The 20,075-nt window shown below is 47.3% G+C and overlaps 2 protein-coding genes across 2 annotated transcripts in view; one reads left to right on the top strand and one right to left on the bottom strand.

Moving 5' to 3' along the window:
• Positions 1–10,454, top strand: part of ZP4 (zona pellucida glycoprotein 4) — a 28,647-nt gene extending 18,193 nt beyond the window's left edge. Inside the window, exons 7-12 of the mRNA XM_048497806.1 lie at positions 667–794; positions 2,558–2,747; positions 5,562–5,709; positions 7,328–7,415; positions 7,784–7,891; positions 10,312–10,454. Coding sequence (XP_048353763.1) covers positions 667–794; positions 2,558–2,747; positions 5,562–5,709; positions 7,328–7,415; positions 7,784–7,891; positions 10,312–10,454 — 805 coding nt within the window. The remainder of the gene's footprint in view (positions 1–666; positions 795–2,557; positions 2,748–5,561; positions 5,710–7,327; positions 7,416–7,783; positions 7,892–10,311) is intronic.
• A 1,851-nt stretch (positions 10,455–12,305) lies between these two features.
• Positions 12,306–19,857, bottom strand: LOC125433713 (cocaine- and amphetamine-regulated transcript protein-like). The gene is made up of 4 exons (XM_048498459.1): positions 19,676–19,857; positions 16,733–16,816; positions 14,178–14,348; positions 12,306–12,440 (listed from the first exon to the last, which is right to left on the bottom strand). Exons 1-3 carry the CDS (start codon positions 19,805–19,807, stop codon positions 14,241–14,243), a joined length of 324 nt encoding a protein of 107 aa, XP_048354416.1. The 5' UTR covers positions 19,808–19,857; the 3' UTR covers positions 12,306–12,440; positions 14,178–14,240.
• Positions 19,858–20,075: the final 218 nt, after the last annotated feature.

Below are 20,075 nucleotides of genomic sequence, written 5' to 3'. Positions count from 1 at the left end.
AAGAGTTGTCGTTTGCTCCCTTCCCATGTCTTTTATCCGGGTGCTGCCTCTCCTGCATATCTGGCACTGGATTTGGAAAAAAAATTCTCTGCCCACATTTATTGCTATACATTACTTAGTTTAATGTTGCCAGTGACTATCTGTTTGCTGTGGCTGAATTAAACTTTACAAGTTGCTAGTTTGAATTAGGACTTGGTGCTGCATAGTAATCTGTTTAAGAAGAAGAAGAGTTGGATTTATATCCCCCTTTCTCTCCTGTAAGGAGACTCAAGGGTGCTCACAATCTCCTTTCCCTTCCCCCTTCACAACAAACACCCTGTGAGGTGGGTGGGGCTGAGAGAGCTCAGAAGAACTGTGATTAGCCCAAGGTCACCCCGCTGTCATGTGTTGGAGTGCACAAGCTAATCCGGTTCACCAGATAAGCTTCCACAGCTCAAGTGCGAGAGCGGGGAATCAAACCCAGTTCTCTAGATTAGAGCGCACCTGCTCTTAACCACGCTGGCTTGGTGTTGCTGGTAGGACTATGTTTTTACAGGAAAAGTGATCTCTGGAGATCTTTCAGCCGTTTTGCTTATACCCATTGAGACTTGCAGCTGTAAATGGGCGAAAATAAAATGGAGGCACCAGCTCGGCCCATCTCTGCTCATTCTTTGCTCCACTACACAGAGTCACCGTCCGTTGCAGCTACTCTGCCGAAGCCTCCTTGCCGGTCAGCGTCCTGGTTGTCCCACTGACGCCACCTGCTGGCATTGCCCAGCAAGGACCTCTCACACTGGAGATGAGATTGGCGCAAGGTAAGTTCTCCTGTATCCAACAAGCAAGCAGACGGCTTGGGCAACAGGGTTGGTGGGGATGTTTGACAATTAAATAGATCAATGTGCTTCTTGGCCCCCACTGGGCTCTTCATGCAAGGGGAAGGGGAAGAGCAATTCATTCAATCAATTTATTACTGTCATGGATCAGCACAGGGAAGCAATTATCAGTGCAACCCTAGGGACATTTACTCCATTCACTTCAATGGTCTTAGACTGGCTTAACTCTTCTTAGGATTGCCCTGAAAGTCCTGCAAACACTGGCATGTATTCTAATGGCTCCGCGCAAAGAAAGCAAAGTCTTCCTGCCTTCCTCTGTTCTTGCAGCCTTTGAGTCACAGAAGGAGCGTTTCTAGGCCTGTGGGAAGGAGGAATTGCTGTACATGGGTTGGCCCCCCAGGCCTGGGGATTCGTTCGCTTGATCTGAGATCCACTCAATCACACAATGGCTAAATGTGCAAAACCACGTTTCATTGTATTGTTCGCGCAGACAGCAAAGCTACAAGATAGACGCCAAAGCTAGTGCAATTAACACAAGTTTCCATCTGGCTTATATACTTTTCTTCAGAGGCCAGCTGCCTGCCTCTTTTGACCCATGTATTCCCCTGGCCTTTACCCCAAATCTTCTCCCAGAACTCCAGGTCCATGTATTCCACTCCAGGTATTCCAGGTCCAGGTATTTCATAGGCAGTCTGACCAGGGGTGCAATTTTTACTATGCTAATGAAGTAAAAAGTTATTCTGCGGTTCTCAAATGTTATCCACTGACCCGTGTACCAACAGGATACAGAACAATTCCCTCTTATCTTTAGTATCAGGGAGTTAGCCTAGCCCAGGGGTAGGGAACCTGCGGCTCTCCAGATGTTCAGGAACTACAATTCCCATCAGCCTCTGTCAGCATGGCCAATTGGCCATGCTGGTAGGGGCTGATGGGAATTGTAGTTCCTGAACATCTGGAGAGCCGCAGGTTCCCTACCCCTGGCCTAGCCTTAGAACCTTCTTATCTGCTATGATTCGGTACATGAGCGTTCTTTTAGGTCAACATTTTGCAGTGTAGGGCAATTTGTTTTTAAAATAAGCAAAGCACGGAACATTTCATTCTTTACAACTTTTGTTTAAGGCAGGGAGGGATTCAATTCACTGCATGGATCCCACAACCCGAGCAAATTATCTTCCTAAATGTTAAAAGAAGAAGAAGAGTTTGGATTTATATCCCCCCTTTCTCTCCTACAAGGAGACTCAAAGTGACTTACAATCTCCTCCCCCCTCCCCACAACAAACACCTTGTGAGGTGGGTGGAGCTGAGAGAGCTCCGAAGAACTGTGACTCGCCAAAGCTGGCGTGTGTTGGAGTGCACGAACTAATCTGGTTCCCCAGATAAGCTTCCACAGCTCAAGTGGCAGAGTGGGGAATCAAACCTGGTTCTCCAGATTAGAGTGCACCTGCTCTTAACCACTACAACACGCTGGCTACATGAGCAGAAGAATATGGGAGACAGTCATGTGCCTATTTTTGCATGGATGGTACTTGCCACTGTACCCAGGAAGTCCCCTTACATACATGCCATAATCTTTTCATACGTGCAAGGGAGGCTGTGGCATGGTGTTCGGCATTCGGAGGGCACCAGCTTCTGTCCCCAGCATCTCCTATGAAAGCTGGCATGGTTGTCATTTGGCAAAGACCCTTCTGGAGCAATGCTCCGACTCTCCTTTCACTTGAAGCTACCTGGCTCTTCCCTGTCTCCAGATGCGTTCTTCTTCTCCTACTATGCCGACCGGGATTATCCAGTGGTGAAGGTCCTCCGTGACCCAGTTCCCGTTGAAGTCCGCATTCTCGGGAGGACAGACCCAGCCTTGCATCTGGTCCTGCACGAATGCTGGGCCACGCCAAGCACCAACCCCCTGCAGAAACCAGAATGGCCACTGCTGGAGAAAGGGTCAGTACTCACCATGTGATCTGGGGGCACAACGGATGGATGAACGGTACCCAAAAAGGAAGGAAGCATTTGGGCGGTTTGCATTGCAATTGAAACATGCTTGTCTGAACACAGTCCGTAAGAAATAGAAGAGTTGGGTTTTATACCCTACTTTTCTCAACCTTTAAGGAGTCTCAAAGTGGCTTACAATCACCTTCCCTTCTCCTCCCCATACTTTGTGAGGTATGTGGGGCTGAGAGTGTTGTGAGAGAACTGTGACTGGCTCAAGGTCACCTAGCGGGCTGCATGTGTACGAGTGGGGAAACCAACCCGGTTCACTGGATTAGTCTGCTGCTCGTGTGGAAGAGTGGGAATCAAATCCGGTTTTCCAGATTTGAACCCACCACTCTTAACCACTACACCACAGGTGTCAAACTCGCACCCCTCCAGATGTTATGGACTACAATTCCTATCATCCCCTGCCAGCATGATGCTGGCGGGGGATGATGGGAACTGTAGTCATAACATCTGGAGGGGCGCGAGTTTGACACCTATGCACTACACCAGTGGTGGAGGAGTTTTTTTATATTCCAGATTATGGACTACACTTTATCATCCCTGCCAGCATGGCTAATTGGCCATGCTGGCAGGGGCTGATGGGAATTGTAGTCCATAACATCTGGAGTGCCAAAGGTTCGCCACCACGGCACTAAACCATGCTGGTTTTATCTGGATCATGGGAAATAGTGGCGCCTTATGTCCTAATAGTGTTAACCATGCTTTGAGCTTTTAATTGCAAACAAACTATGAGGACTCCTTATTTTAGCCTTGCTTTTTCCCCCAGCTTTATAACCTCCCATCTCTATAGCAAGAGCCAGAGTAGTGATTAGAATGGTGGACTGGGACCTAGAATCATAGAGTTGGAAGAGGCCAGAAGGGTCATCCCCAGCCATGCAGGAACACACAATCAAAGCACTCCTGGCAGATGGTCATCCAGCCTCTGTTTAAAAACCTCCGAATGAAGAGACTCCACCACCCTTCAAGGCAGTGTGTTTCACTGCCAAACAGCCCTCACTGTTAGGAACTTTAAATCTCTGGTCTGCCATGGAAGCTCACCAGGACACCTTGGGCCAGTCGCACACTCTCAGCCTAACCTACTTCACAGGGTTGTTGTGAAGAAAAATGGAAGAGAGAACAATAGTGTAATCTAATGTGTATCTCCACTAGGGAGAGGCAAGTATGATATAAGTAATCTGTTCCTCTGGTTTGGTGCTGTCTATTTTGTGTTGGGATTTCAACTTGACCTCTACTAGAATCCAGTCACATCTACTGACTGTGCTAAGCCAAATCTGAACCTATGCCACATGCCTTTTCCAGACTGTTCAAGCTATAGGGTAGTTTAAGGGTGTTTCTACCTGGTACCACACTCTTAAAACCAACCATAGCTCACCAACGTTTGCAATGCAGTTCATGAGCCCCTCCCCCCAGTTTAATGACTTTGAAGACATTGCTGGGTTCCCTGTAGTCCAGGGGTCTTCAAACTATGCCCCCCCAGATGTTCATGAACTACAATTCCCATCAGCCCTGCCACTTAGCCATGCTGGCAGGGGCTGATGGGAATTGTAGTTCATGAACATCTGGAGGGCCATAGTTTGAAGACCCCTGCTGTAGTCAGTTGGTTACAGATCTTCAGCAGGGGCCAATTCATGAGTATTGGGACAGCTGGGTGCCCACGAAACGGCACCAGAAGGAGATGTATGATAATACCAAGGTGAGCTGCCCAAGGGCATGCATTTTTAGTATACTTTGTGTCAAAATGCTGACAAAAATTGCACAATGCTGAGACGAATTGAGGCTGCTCTGAATATTAAAAACGAGTGGAGATTTTATTTATTTTATTTTTATTTATAATTAAACTTGTATACCGCGCTCCCTCGGAGGGCTCAGGGCGGTTCACAACAGGTAAATAAAATAAACAGACAAATAAATAAACAAATACAGTACATTTAGTACTGGTCCTTATTAAAATACAGCGCTCAAATTATAACATAGCATTACAAAACAACAGATGGCGTCCAACAGCTTGAACTCCTCTAGGGGGGGGGACAGCAGGACCCCTGCTGTTAAAAGGGGGGGCGCACATCAGCGGCTGGCCTCCCCAAAAGCCCCTTGATTGAAGGGTTAAAGCCCTTTTCCTTCTCTGCACAACCCTGACACAAATCGAGGCTGCCCAGGACTGAAATTTGTTTGCAGGAGGTGGTAATTTTTACTTTGAGCTTTCAGCATTTCCACATCCCCAAAATTCCAGCCATTAATGCGCATGATACCATGGGACAGGGCTTGTCATACTTTCCTAATATGACCTACTTGAGCAATCACTTCTGGCTCTTGTAACGGTATGGGCTGTCGCTTCACAAACCACCCCAAGTCTGACTCATCAGGAGAGCATGGTGTAGAAGTTGAATATATCAATAAAGTGTATCATGAGCACAGACACTGTTAAATTCTAATTGATTTCCTAATTCAAACTTCCAAAAAGAGTTATCTGAAAATTCTCCCACGAACAGGTTGCTTTAGGATCCATAGGTTTGCTTAAAAATTTTCAGCACCTTTATTCTGTTGGGGTCCTTCAATTCTTGACCAGCTTTGTCGTAGGCCCATAACATGGACAAATTTACCGCAGAGTTGAAAACGTTGGAGCATTTTTTTTAGTGTAGTCATAAGAACTGAAAACTTTCTGTTTCTAAAAAACCAAAGGCCATATTTGTTGCTTATATATGTCTATAGAAACTGAGTAGACTATTTGCTAAGTCAGGTTTCTTGGCACGTTTATAGATGCCCCTACAGAGGAGACAACTACCAAACCGAGCGGGTGTCCGTCGAGGACAACTCAGGGGTGCCGTTCCCTTCCCATTATCAGCGCTTCGTCGTCAGCACCTTCACCTTTGTGGAACCTGCTTCCCAGAAGATGCTCACTGGGCCGGTAGGAGCTGGGGGTGGTGGGTGGGGGTGGGAAGGGCTGCTCAGAACCGCAGGAGAACTTCTAGGTTTGAGTCCAACGAGATTTTTGGGATATGATGACCTTTCAAGAGTCAAAGTCCCTTTGGCAGAAATGAGTTCGAACTGCAGGAAAAGCTCTCAAAGGGGCTTGTCCCAATTACTCCCGAGAGACCCCAGACTTTCCCACCCACGAGGCAACCTTTCCTTCTGCCCTGCAGTTTTTTCCCCAAACAGATTTGGGGGAAATAACAGGTGAGATGCGGAATACCCAGGAAGGTGTGTGAAAGCTGTACAATCCTGTGGGGAAACCCTTCTTCCCAAGAGTATCCATGCCGGGGCAGTGTCCAAAGTAGCCGCTCTCTTCTTGCGCCAACCCAGAGTGAACCTTGTTCAGTCCCGCTTAACTGAACCAAACCTCCATTGCTTTCCTTGGTGTCTGGGGTTCTCCAACATGGGCCTCTTTATGATGGACTGCAGCGTATAAATGTGATAAATATCACAAATAATTGTGATAAAATCTCTGACTACCCATTGAGCCTTCTGTGGGAGCAAAAAGGAGATTGCAAATGGTGTTTTGCCCAGGACAGTTTCTTTTTCTTTCAGACACTTCTAAATGCTTTATTATTTGCTGTCTTTTCCACAGTGAACTGCTGTAAGTTTGAAGAGATCTATAAATCTGTCATGCGACTGGTTCCCCTCTTCTCTTCCCCCAACCATTATTTCTGAAACAAGTGTTGAAAATTAGAGCGGTGATAATACTCCCTCTGACACTTTTGTTTAAAGCAGTGATAGCGAACCTTTTCGAGACCGAGTGCCCAAATTGCAACCCAAAACCCTCTTATTTATCGCCAAATGCAAACACGGCAATTTAACTTGAATACTGAGGGTTTACTTTAGAAAAAATGGTTGGCTCAGAGGCATGCGTTACTCAGGAGTAAGCTTGGTGGTAGTTGGTGGCTTTGCTTTGAAGCAACCATGCAACTCTTCCAACGGGTGAATCACGGCCCTAGGAGGGTTTACTCAGAAGCAAGCCCCATTGCCAGCAACCGAGCTTACTTCCAAGTAAAGGATAGCGTTTTAGTACTTTGCATGAAAATCAGTGAGGTTTAACAGCGCTTAACAGGGTTACCTACACTGCTTCCCCAAAACTAGGTCTTAGGTTTAATGCTAATAATCGAACCCAGCGGCCCAGGCCAGCCTAGATGGGGGGGTGGGGCGATCTGTTTGCTCGTGCCCACAGAGAGGGCTCTGAGTGCCACCTCTGGCACCCATGCCATAGGTTCGCCACCACTGGTTTAAAGTATCTGTACCAACTTTCTTGGATTTTGTCTTAATCTCCTAATATGCATTTTCTTATTTTTTAAAAATAAAGGTAAAGTTTCCCCTTCAGTCGTATCCGACCCTGGGGTACCACTGCGAGCAGTGGTTTTGTAGGCAAGCCGTTAGTGAGGTAGTTTGCCATTGCTTTCCCCGGTTATTCTTTACCTCCTAGCTAGGTACTCATTTACCAACCAAGAAACGGATGGATGGACTGCAGTTAAGACTTTCATTCCCCAGCCGCACTGCTGCTAAATCGCCTTCCTCTTTGTCTACAACCCCAGGTGTATTTCCACTGCAGTGCCTCAGCCTGTGTACCTTCAAGGCAGGAGAGATGCATCATCCGTTGTGAGGGGACCGCGCCAGGAAGAAGTGAGTGTTAACTTTGATCTAGCCTACCCCACAGGGTTGTTATGAGGACAAAATAGAAGAGAATGAAGTAAACTGCTTTGAAGTAAACTGCTTTGAAGGCAGGGTATTGATGAATACATTATTTCAGAGGGAGAAGATTTCTTGCCTATCGTTGTAGGATAAACCACCTCTCTATAGCCCAGTGGTGGCGAACCTTTGGCACTCCAGATGTTATGGACTACAATTCCCATCAGCCCCTACAATTGGCCATGCTGGCAGGGGCTGATGGGAATTGTAGTCCATAACATCTGGAGTGCCAAAGGTTCGCCACCACGGCTATAGCCCCTTGAGCTGCCCAAGGTAATAACCTCTTCTGCGTTTCCTCCCAGGGCAAAGAACAGCAGGGGATTATCCGGAAGAACAGCTGGTCTTGGTAACCTTGGATGGGCCTGTGAACTTTTCTAGCGCCCGAGACCCGGAAGTGCTATCTTACCAAGGTAACAACAGCACATGTGATGGCGGGGGGGGGGAGTCCCAAGAGAAACTTCAACAGGCTGCTGGGCATGCCTAGTTCCTCTGTTGCTCCTTATACATATAATGAAAGCAGGTATAGGGCACAGTCAATCAAGCCTCAACAAAATATACAAAATACTACCTCCAGTCTCCATACAATACCAAATGTACAAAATCCATGTTTGGATTTTTTTTTTTTGCGCACTGTTGTGGATGTTATAATTTCATTAGACATTTTGGCTGGTTTTGTGGCGCAGTGGTTAAGAGCAGGTGTACTCTAATCTGGAGGAACCAGGTTTGATTCCCCGCTCTGCCACCTGAACTGTGCAGGTTGATCTGGGGAATTCAGATTAGCTTGTACATTCCAACACAGGCCAGCTGGGTGACCTTGGGCTAGTCACAGTTCTTCTGAGCTCTCTCAGCCCCACCTACCTCACAGGGTGTTTGTTGTGGGGGGGGGGGGAAGGTAAAGAGTTTGTAAGCCCCTTTGAGTCTCCTATAGGAGAGAAAGGGGGGATATAAATCAGACTTCTTCTTCTGACATTTCTGCACTTATTGCATTAAATTTTGCACATTTCGTATTATATGTAGCTTGACGATAGTATTTGGCATATGCTGTGTTACTCGTGCTACCAAGGGGAAGAAAAGATTCTGTAAAGCAGGGGTCTCCCATTGCACCTGCTGACACCTTCCCTGGCACGCGCAAAGTGTTTGTAGAAAGTGGGCGGGGCTGGAGGGGGGCGGTCTTTTGTCCAGCAGTGATTCTGATTGGCTGTGGAGATTCTTAAGTCGCCACAACAGCAGCTGTCGCCACATCGCAAGGATCTTCACTGTGCATGTTCATTCTGCAGACATTCTGTCTAAACTGTTGAAGAGTTACTATTAGAGTTATGCATCACTTTGCTCCTTGATATTGTGGCTGACTCGGCTTCCTGTGGCAGCCTTTTGTGATTGCACCCACCACCTTGTGTCAGAATTTCCAAGGTGCCCTGGGGACCCTGTTCTAAAGCAATGCCTTGCCACTGGGTCAGTTTGCTAGCGGCAGCACTCTCCTATAGTGCCAGGGGGTTTCTCCTGAGGCAAGCACACAGACAAAGGTCGCTTGCCCTGGAGGGAAACACCTTGCAGGATCTGGCCTAGTGCCTTGGTATAACTTTCTGCTTCCTCCCTGCCCATGGGTACTTCTGCTGCAAGGTTTAGAAGAAGAGGAGGAGAGTTTGGATTTATACCCCACCTTTCTCTCCTGTAAGGAGACTCAAGGTGGCTTACAAGCTCCTTTCCCTTCCTCTCCCCCCAACAGACACCTTGCGAGGTAGGTGCGGCTGAGAGAGTTCCAAAGAACCGAAACTAGCCCAAAGTCTCTCAGCAGAAATGTAGGGGTGCAGAAGCACATCTGGTTCACCAGATAAACCTCTGCCACTCAGGTGGAGAAATGGGGAATCAAACCTGGTTCTCCAGATTAGAATCCCCCCCCCCCCCGGGGCCCCTGCTCTTAACCACCTCCTAGTTTTGCTGAGTATTGGCTTGCTTTCAACACCTCTCACCACTGTTGAGGTCACTGATGCTTGCAGACTGTCTAATGCCTTTATTTTGAATTATTCATTTGCTGTTTTCATGTTTGGGTGACTAATGCAGCTTCCTTATTTCACCTCTAATTGAAACTAACCAGCAGCCTGATGCTGCATTAATGCCAGCAACCTTGTTTTTCAAAGCTTTCAATGGTTTCCCTCATGGGCAGAGGATTCGGGAGGGGGACAACGTAAATACCTGACACAAGGGGAAGGGAATGAGGCTTATTCTTCCCACATCCTTTAGGATCTATTAGGGCTGGCCCAGTGATATGGGGTGAGGGGGGGTGGTCAAGCAGTTATCTAGGGCACCAAGCTTTCAGGGGTGCCAAATCAGACCAAAAATTATTTTTGAATGCTGTTCACTGCCTAAAATCAACTGGCTGTTATGGGGTTTCCAGGCTGTGATCTGGTAGTTTTTGCTCCTAATGTTTCACCCACACTGTGATGCAGAGAGACAGGCATCTTACCTTGACATGTCTCTGAAGATGCCAGCGGGCAAAACAGGAGCAAAAACTACCAGATTGTGTGCCCACGCAACCTGGAAAACCCACAACAGCCGAGAAGATTATTTCTTTGTTTATTTTTACATTGATTTGGTATTCAGATTTACCAGGGGTGCACCAAACTCTTGGTCGGGTACAGCACCAAAAATTCTTCAGCCGGCCCTGTCATCCAGGAAGTTTCTTGCAAATATCTTCAGGAAGTGAATGCTACAATGCTACAAATTTGGGGGTAACAGTGTTTGGGAGATCGAGCCTGCTGGGTTTGTGAGGAGAGGAGAGAGACTTCATTTGGCAGCACGTAACTCTTTTCCTTTCCCCCCACTCCTCTAGGCCTGAAAAGGATCCCCCAAGACAGCCCGGTTCAGTGGGATGGAGCTGTGATCTTGGCCGCAGGCATTGCAACAGTGGTAGCTGTGGGTGGCCTAGTAGCTGTGGTGCTCAGGAACCACCAGCGCAGACAAGAAAAAAGATGATTTCCCTGTGCATAAAGAATTAAAAACAAAGTTCAAACGGGCTCCGAGCTTCTATAGTGCCTGATTGTGAGACACGGCAGAGCAGCCTTACAGACTGGTCAGTGATCCGTTGAGGCTGCTATTTCTTCATGGACAAAAGATTTTTTTGTTGTCAGGCAAGGAGGTGGGTTTGACCGTGGCTGGAACTTGGAATGGGTCTTGTGCGTTTTTGGCCTGTGCAGCAAGTTGTCAGTGCGTTCTTTTTTGGCCTTAACTTCGGGAGGGATGTGGCTCGATATGGCACACAGTCTTGAACATGGGAGCTTCTGCGTGCAAAAGTTGTATCAAGTCACTGAATATGCAGTGGCAGGCTACTCCAAAGTCCATTTAAATCAGGGATCAAGTTTGTAACTTGACGTGCTTAGGTTTGCAGCGTACAGGGAAACATTCAGCCTTCATATCACCTCTAGCTGAAAGCCCAGGAAGCTGCCCTGGACCAAATCTAACCATTGCTCAGCCAAGGTCAGTGTCATCCACCCTGATTGGCTGACATTGATTCTCCTGGATCTCACATCAAGTTGGTCCCTTCCACACATGCAGAATAATGCACTTTCAATCCACTTTGCAGCTGGGTTATACGGTGCGGAACAGCAAAATCCACTTGCAAACAATTGTGAAAGTGGATTGAAAGTGCATTATTCTGCATGTGCGGAAGGAGGTCTTTCGTATCACCTGATTGATGGTCTTTTCTAACTGCAGATGCTGGGGCTTGAATATAGGCCTTCTTCCCCATAAAGCAACAGCTCTATCCCTGAGCCACGCCCCATCCCAAAAACTGCCCTTCTCTTTTGGGCAGGGGTGAATGCTGCTATTCTGCAGTTGCAGCAAAAAAAGCCAGATAAACTAGATTTACCAAGGAAAAGTCAAATTGGAGGGAAACTGTAACTTGACAGAACGCAACGGTTGGTGCCATGCACACTCTTTAGGTTGAAGCCTCAGTGTGTTCTCTCTCTTTCCTTCTCCCTCCTCAATTTAAATCAGTGGTGGGATCAAAAAAATTTAGTAGCAGGTTCCCTCGCCAGCCCCCCTCAGCAAAGGGGGCAGAGGCATACCTAGGCAAACCTGAGCGCTGGGCAAAACCTGAGTTGGATGCCCCCCCCCATGGGCAGCCACCCCACCACGACCCCCCAATTTTTTTTTGCACCAGGTCATTTCTAAATCATCATCACATTATAGAAAATGTCCCAACTCACAAATCTGAACAAAGCAATGGTAAAACGCACACATTCTTGGATAGAGACTGGTGAGATAAAAGGTACGAAAGGCTAAGAATCAATGAATTGCAGTACCTGAAAGGGATTAACCCAGTTCAGGGAGTTACATTATTAGTCGCAATTGCTATATGGAACCTTCACGTTCAAAGGCAGTATGCCTCTCGGGGAGGCAAGGGCATGGAGTTGGAAAAGCGGATCCAATTAGTAACCCCCTCTCGGCACACCAAATAATTAGCAACCCACTCTCGGGAACTGGTGAGAACCTGCTGGATCCCACCTCTGGTTTAAATATATGCCTCTTGGATCAGTTACACACACCCAACCTAATGTATCTCAATGGGTTTCTGTGAGGATGAAATGGAAGAGAGGAGAATGGTGACAGCCATATTTGAGTCCCCAAATGAGGGGAAAGATTTTGGGGGTTTTTGTTTGGGGGGTTTTTTTGGTTTTAACATGAGGTCAATAAATTGTCTCATTTGCAAATTCTCTCTTCAAGGCCCCTGAACCAAATCTTTTGCTCCACTCTTTTTGTGGTGAAAAGATAAGAACTGTTTCGTCACAACAAAATGAGACGCCCCCCAACAGTGCCAGAAAACTTTATTTTCTTGGTCTGCCTGGTGGGAAAAGAGCCTGCAGGAGTTTGGCCATTTTTCTGGGTTCAGAGGATGGAGATTCCCAATGTCTCTGGACAAGCGGATCCACAAGAGGGCGTTTTCTGAAGAGTTTCTACAACCTAGGAGAAAGAAGAAGGGAGAGGGGCAAGATGTTAGCCAAAATACATCTCCTGAGTAAAGGCTGGCATGGATAAGTACTTCTTCTGCCTTCCTCATAGCTCAAGGCAGTTTTACCAATCACTATTTTAAAACATACGGAATACAATAAAACCCCAAATAAGCCCTTCCCATATATACATACATATATATCTCAGAGAGAGATGGATTTATATCCCCCCCTTTCTCTCCTGTAAGGAGACTCAAAGGGGCTGACAATCTCCTTTCCCTTGTGTCCCCCCCCAAACAAAACACCCTGCGAGGTAGGTGGGGCTGAGAGAGCTCTGAAGAACTGTGACTAGCCCAAGGTCACCCAGCTGGCATGTGTTGGAGTGCACAGGCTAATCTGAATTTTCCAGATAACCCACCACAGGTCAAGCAGCAGAGCGGGGAATGGTTCCTCCAGATTAGAGTGCACCTGCTCTTAACCACTATGCCACAGAGGGAGAGTCTGAAGAACAGCCAGGCATCCTGTCCCCCATGTACTCTGTTCCAAGCCTGCTTTGTTCTGGTCTCTGTGGGAAGAGCACATTCCAAGTATACACTGCACCATCTGGATAGGGAGGTACACAGTCAGCCCACCTAGGGTCCCAAACCAAGGAACTATTCTTGAGCAGAATTTTTCTCTTCATCCACTTTGCAGCACGGTGTGCCACCAGAACATCAGAAAAAGATCAGTAGCCATCTGTCAGGAACATCTTGGGTTTCTGTGCTGAATCTGGGGATGGGCTACATGGCCTCTAGGGTCCCTTCCAACACTTCCTGTGCTACATTAACCAGTACAGTGGAACCTCAGTTTTCGTCTCCCTCGTTTTTTTGTTCATTTCGGTTTTCATTTGATCACCTGGGTGAAAAAGTGGACTCGGTTTTCGTCGATTTCCGTCGCCTGCTGTCCATCAAAACTGCGTCAATAGAGGGCAACCCAGGACTGCAAAATAGGTGGCCCTAGGGTGCCTTGGTTTTCGTTGGTTTTGGTTTTCGCTGGCTCCTGCCAAACGGATTACCGACGAAAACCGAGGTTCCACTGCATAGTAAACACATTAAGCTAAACGGCAACTATGATAATTCAGGTTTGGCAACTTTCTTTTCTGAGCCGGGGGTGGGGGGGGCTCTCTCACTCCACACTAGAGTTTGGGCTTTCTTGGACTATCATAGCTAGCAAATCTGGTGCTCGTGTGGGAGTCTTGGCTTTCCCAGAAGGCAGCAGAACATTCTGCACGTTTCCTCCTGAGGTTTTACCAGTTCTGTGACTGGAAATCCCTGCATTGTTTTTTATTCCATTTTTGGGCACATGGGGGCGCCACATGCATGAGAATAGAGTTCCCAACGCATAACACGTTTAAGAAGAAGAGTTTGGATTTATATCCCCCCTTTCTCTCCTGCAGGAGACTCAAAGGGGTTTACAATCTCCTTGCCCTTCCCCCCTCACAACAAACACCCTGTGAGGTGGGTGGGGCTGAGAGAGCTCCGAGAAGCTGTGACTAGCCCAAGGTCACCCAGCTGGCGCGTGTGGGAGTGCACAGGCTAATCTGAATTCCCCCAGATAAGCCTCCACAGCTCAGGAGGCAGAGCTGGGAATCAAACCCGGTTCCTCCAGATTAGATACACGAGCTCTTAACCTCCTGCGCCACTGCTGCTCCTTAGAGCACAGTTGGGGATACACAGATTGGAGGAAGTCTGCACCTGAGGTTTCTCCTCACCTGGAGCTGTGCGTGGAGCTCCCGTCCAGGATCCACTCTCTCCCGTGCCCCTTGCCCGCATCCTCACAAGCACTTCAAGATGTACATGTTGCAGGACGTTCGACGGGGGCAGTTGCAAAGCCTGCCAATGCGAGACCCTTTCCGCACTGCGCATTGCTCCCCTGCGTCGCACTGTAAGGGGTGGGGGAGAAAAATTGCAGGCATGCACAGGGACAAGGCCTCCTTTTTCTCCCTCTCAAGTGCCCTACACAGATGATTCTGATGGTTTAGTTAAACTAGAGGTACACCGCAAGTATCACAAGGCAGGCTGCAGCACAGTCATGCAGTGTATCAGCTTGGTTCTGGTATGGGGGTCCTCAAAGCAGCATCATGGTGCTGGCCTTCTATGGCACCCAGGCAGTGGCGGAGGGCCAAGGGGATGGGGGTGCGTCGTGCACCGGACGCACGCCTGGGGGCGCAAAATCCCCCCCCCCCCATGGCACACACACATACCCCAACCTCCTTCCCACACTTAGCTTCATTCCTTTTCTTTTTGTAGTCCTTTTTGAGGCCGAAAAACGCGGCCTAGTTACAGTTCAGGGGAAAAACTGCCTGAGGAACTACAGTTCCCAGGAGACCTTGGGGCTCACAAGGTCTCCTGGGAAGTATAGTTCGTCAGGCAGCTTTCTCCTTGAACTGTAAATAGGCCACATTTTTCAGCCTCAAAAAGTACTACAAAAAGAAAAGGAACATAGCTAAGTGTGGGAAGGGGTGTGTGTGTGTGTGCACTGCAGGGGGGGGGGAAGGGGGCGGAAAAAACACTCTGCGCACCAGGTGCAGTTTGGCCCAGCTACGCCTCTGCACTATTTGGAGGCTGGCAACCCTAAAGCCTTGGTTGGTCATGGAGTAGATCTAATGAACCAAAACACAAAGATATATCCCGCTAATACACAAGTGCACAGTGCATTTATTGTGCTAGCGGGATTTCTAAACATCCACTTATCACGATACCTAACAGCCTAATTCGAACACATTACAAATACTTATGACCAAACATACAACTCTTACTCCTAACATATAATGAAGACATGCAATCAAATCTTGTTCCTAATGTTTCGCCTGCATCTGTGACTGGCATCTTCAGAGGTGTATCACAGAGAGAAGTCTATTACACACTGTGTCCAGTGGGAATGTTTTAGTGCTATGCAAAGGTGTGGTTGAGTGCATTGTATTGCGGGTGGGGTTATGGTTGTGAGTTCTTTGCGGGTGGTGTGTAACAGACTTCCCTCTGTGATACACCTCTGAAGATGCCAGCCACAGTTGCAGGCGAAATGTTAGGAACAAGATCTACTAGACCACGGCCACACAGCCCGGAAAACCCACCACAACCAGCTGAATCCGGCCTTGAAAGCCTTCGCAATACATACAAGAATCCATTAAGGATGTACAGGTTGGGGGTGTTCACCCTTAACTCATCCATTTGTGTAGTCCAGTTATATTAGCTTCCTCCTCTTCTTGGACCATGTAACCAAAACAACTCAATTGTCCATTAACAAAATGACTAGTAACTCAGATTCAAGTCAAGGGGGACAGGCAGCTTAACAGCTTATGATACCCTTACCAAATGATTGGCTACCTTATGCTGAGCTCCCACTGAAGAAGATTGCTTTTGGGAAAATGTGCGATGACGCCGCGGAGCCTGTTTTAGAAGCCCAGAAGGAGAGCAAAGAGAAGCCTATCTATTTGGATGGCCTCCAAGACTTGTGCCTAATTGGAATTTTGTTATGGACAATTGAGTTTTGGTTTCACGGTTAAGGGCTAAACAGTTGAATGATCCGACCGTGAAAGCCTTCGACAATAATTACTGATTGGTTCCCCACCCTGGGACATGGACAAATAAACCTCACTAAACTTTCCCTTCTCACTGGACACAGTGTGCAACAGACTCCCCACTGTGATACACCTCTGAAGATGCCAGCTACAGATGCAGGCGAAAAGTTTGGAACAAGATCTACTAGACCACGGCCACACAGCCCGGAAAACCCACCACAATCGGGTTTTTGTGTGTTTGTATATTTAATTGTACTAGCACAATAAACGCACTGTGCACTTTATATTGAGGCTTGTGTATTAGCAGGATATATCTTTGTGTTTTGGAACCTATCCGCTATAAACTATGGCACTGATAACAAACCTTTTAGAGACCAAGTGCCAGGGGCGGAGCAAGGGGAAACTGCGTGGGGGCATGCATATGCCCTGAGCCCCTGCCTCGCCCCCCGTCTGCCCTGCCCTGCCCTGGAATGCCCCTGGAATGTCCCAAAACACCCCTGCCACACCCTCACCACAGCTCCACAGGGGCACATGTCCAGTGAGTTGCACACCCCTTGCCCCCTTGGTGCTATGCCACTGCCAAGTGCCCAAACTGGGGCGACAGTGTGTGTGTCCACAAAGAGGACTCTGAGTGCCATCTCTGGCACGCGTGTCATAGGTTCGCCACCACTGCACTATGGAAATGGGTAGATCTAATGAACCACAGAAAGCCAAAGTGGGCTGCCATTTCTCTCCAAGTTGCTTACCGAAGGAACCCATCCTAACTTCTTTTCAAGCAGCGGCATCCGGCTATTCCTCAGCTTCTCCAGCACCTCCTGCAGAGCTTCAATCTGCAACTCAAAACCAAACACACTCAAGAGAGAATAAACCGCTGTTGGTATCCATTGAGAAAACTGTAAACAGGTTATAAGACAGATAGGATAATGGAGTGTGGTGACTACAGGTATTGCAAGAACAGCAGAAGGAAACAAGTTTTATTTCAGGTCATTATGAATCGGGGCAGTTTAGTATAGGCATTTGTCCAGCTTGTAATGGTTGGATGCCTTATGAGTTGAGCACCTATTTTCCCTGCAATGTTCTTCAACTCAGAATGTTGAACAAGCTTCTGCACATGCTCAGTGAAACGTTTGGCCTGATAGGTTTGCATGTAACAACATTTTGGAATGCTGACTTTGCATCCTCCCCAAAACACTCCCACGCTGCTTTGAAACGGGAACACGCGCAGTCAGCAGGTTTCTGGGACTCTGTGTTGACATTTCTTCCTAAGTGCAATTAAGTTAGAACTTTAGACAATTTCTCAATTAGTTCCCTAAGCTGAGACTGTTGTATTTTGGCCACTTAAGGAGAAGTCAAGAGTCGCTGGAAAAGACGATAACGCTAACAAAGGTTGACAGCAGAAGGAAAGGAGGAAAAAGCAACATGAGATGAATTGACTCTATAAAGCTTAGGTGTCAAACTCGTGGCTCTCCAGATGTTATGGACTACAGTTCCCATCATGGTGCGGGCAGGGGATGATGGGAATTGTAGTCCATAACATCTGGAGAGCCACGAGTTTGACACCTGTGCAGGAATCCACAACCCCCCGTTTGCAAGACCAGAGCTAGGCTGCTAATGATACGATGTTAGGGAGGACGTTGATTCAGAGGGTCATCATGAGTTGGAAACAACTTGGTGGATTTTAATATGCACACACAGCTCCCCAATCTCAATTAAATTCTTGATGGCTGCTGCCCACTGTGACCTCCCCTTTCACCCAGTCTTCAGTCTGGTGAGGTATATTTTCTATGTAAAACAATCAATTTTCTTAGTGTTTCTCACAAATGTTTCATGGAGCTATCCCCTGTTGCGCCTGTAGTGAACAGGACACAGGTTTTGTGAAATAATTCAGAGACGGGAATTTCTGCAGGGCTGATGGTGAGAATCTAACTAAAGACCAATCAATAACCGTCCTCTTAAATGAGCAAAGTAATCTTTATAAAAATGAGCAGCATGTTAGACACAATTGAGAAAGAGCAAATGATTTACAGATGAAAGACCTTATAGGCCCCATACAGGAAATTAAATTATCCAGTGTTAAATTGGTTTGCATGTAACAACATGCTGGTGAATTATGCCCTTGAGTCTCGGTGACAAACAATATGAATAGTCCAGGTTTCTACACGCGGATTTATATCTTCAGGGTTTTTTTCCACTGAATACACCTGGTAGAATTATCATTTAAAAGCACCTACTCTGCAGTGGTTGTTTGTAGCACATGTCAGTGGCCGGTTGCATTAAGTTCAGTGGTTGCATCTGCTTGGTACACGAGCAGGAGTTTGTGATTGCAGCCCCACTGACGAACACTTTGGTCTGGAATGATCACATGAGAGCAGCAAAGCAGGGGTCAGCATTTTCCAGCACAGCCAAGGCAAAAGGAGAGGAACCCGGGTTTCAAGCCCGGGTCAAGCAAAGAAATATTGGCCCAGAACAGAAACTGACCATAATCCAGCCCCAAAGAAGTGTCATTCCAATCAACATAAAAATTAGCCACAGGCTAAGATATCTTCCATTTAAACAGATGGGATTAAAAGTGACTAGACCAGGGGTCTGCAACCTGTGGCTTTCCAGATGTTCATGGACTACAATTCCCACCAGCCCCTGTTGGCCATGGTGGCAGGGGCTGATGGGAATTGTAGTCCATGAACATCTGGAGAGCCGCAGGTTGCAGACCCCTGGACTAGACTGTACCCCAGGCATTTTGTTGAGCACATTTCTTCTAAGACAATTACTGTGTTTAAGCATTAAATCCCCCCCCCCAGTCTACAAACCAAGCATTAAAACAGCCAGAAAAATCAGGTAAAAATTAGGGGAAACAGCCCTGCGACCAATCAGCTGGTAACATTTCATGTTCAAATTGCATTTCAATATTTAGCATGTTACACTACATTATCTTGTTGTAATAATTTACATCAGCCCTGCATGGTAGGCTGGTGGTATTGTGCCCAGTTTGAAGATGGGGGAAAGGGTTGAGAGACACAGTAGTTTACCTAAGTTCACCTGCCTGGATTTGGGCAAAGGTCTGACTCATTCCGGGGCCTTCTTCAATCATGCCATGTTCTCTTAAATAATCAGCCCAGTGAGAATAAGATGATTTAAACTGGGTGATGAAATGAAAGCTATGTATGTCTTATATTCCATTCCCCCACCCCCACCCCCAAAAAAGGCTCAGAATAACACATGGGAAAGGGGAATTCTCCCTATTTCACAACAACCCTTTGGGGTCAGTTAAGCTAAGGGGGGTGACCAAGAAGGTCACCCAGTGAGCTTCATAGCAAATAGAATTTGAACCCAGATCCCTACACCTTCTAGTTAGCTGCAGCTCTAAATAGTCTTCTGTTCTCTCCACTTCTTAAAAAGGTCTCTCTCTGGCATCTCAATGGAGAAGTCTCTCAACCAATTTAGGAAATCTTACAGCTAACATCTCTGGGCTCTCCACTACAGAGTGGACCCCACACTGTCCCACATTCAAATTCAGTACAGACACTATTAGAGCTATCAGGCAAGAAAAATGACTATGCACTGCAGAAAGGTGAAAAAGCAGGTCTTGTCTGCAGGCTTGCAAAGGAAAATTAAAACCACATACACTCAAAGGCGTGTGGCAGAAAACACTGATGGATTTTGGTACATGAAACTTCCCCCACCTCATTTACCATTTCTTTTTCCTCCTGGCTTTCCTCAGCTGCATCTCCCGCACCTTGAATCTTGGTTGGTTCCTCGCAAGCCCCCAAGAGCAAGAGAATGGAGCACCCAAAGCAGAGTATATAGAGCCTGGAGCTAGCCATGGTGCTGAACTCCCAGGTCAAAGAAGTCCACAACTCAGGCTTCCTCCGAAGGTGCGCAGGGGGCTTTATATCAGTTTGCCCTTCGTACTTGGCACCTCTTCGGCAACCTGATTGGTGGATGCAACAGTGTCCATTTGTGTATGGTCACAGTTTTCATTGTGCCCGTTGGAGTGAAGAGTGGGTGGTCTGGAAAAGGGGGGGTCCTAGCCACCATCAGGGAAGATCATCCCATTGTTATTTATGCCGCGTTGCTTCTGCCATGGGGGAT

The sequence above is a fragment of the Sphaerodactylus townsendi genome, linkage group LG05, assembly GCF_021028975.2.
Source record: "Sphaerodactylus townsendi isolate TG3544 linkage group LG05, MPM_Stown_v2.3, whole genome shotgun sequence".
In the NCBI taxonomy this organism is placed as follows: Eukaryota; Metazoa; Chordata; class Lepidosauria; order Squamata; family Sphaerodactylidae; genus Sphaerodactylus; species Sphaerodactylus townsendi.
This window is presented reverse-complemented; position numbering and strand designations above follow the sequence as displayed.

Excerpts from the sequence above, each read along its gene's own strand:
- LOC125433713 (XM_048498459.1), bottom strand. The coding sequence starts at position 19,807 with ATGGCTAGCTCCAGGCTCTATATACTCTGCTTTGGGTGCTCCATTCTC. Across the intron at positions 16,817-19,675 it reads GCCAGGAGGAAAAAGAAATG|ATTGAAGCTCTGCAGGAGGT; the intron begins GTAAATGAGGTG and ends TTTGAGTTGCAG. Across the intron at positions 14,349-16,732 it reads AGTTAGGATGGGTTCCTTCG|TGCGACGCAGGGGAGCAATG; the intron begins GTAAGCAACTTG and ends CACCCCTTACAG.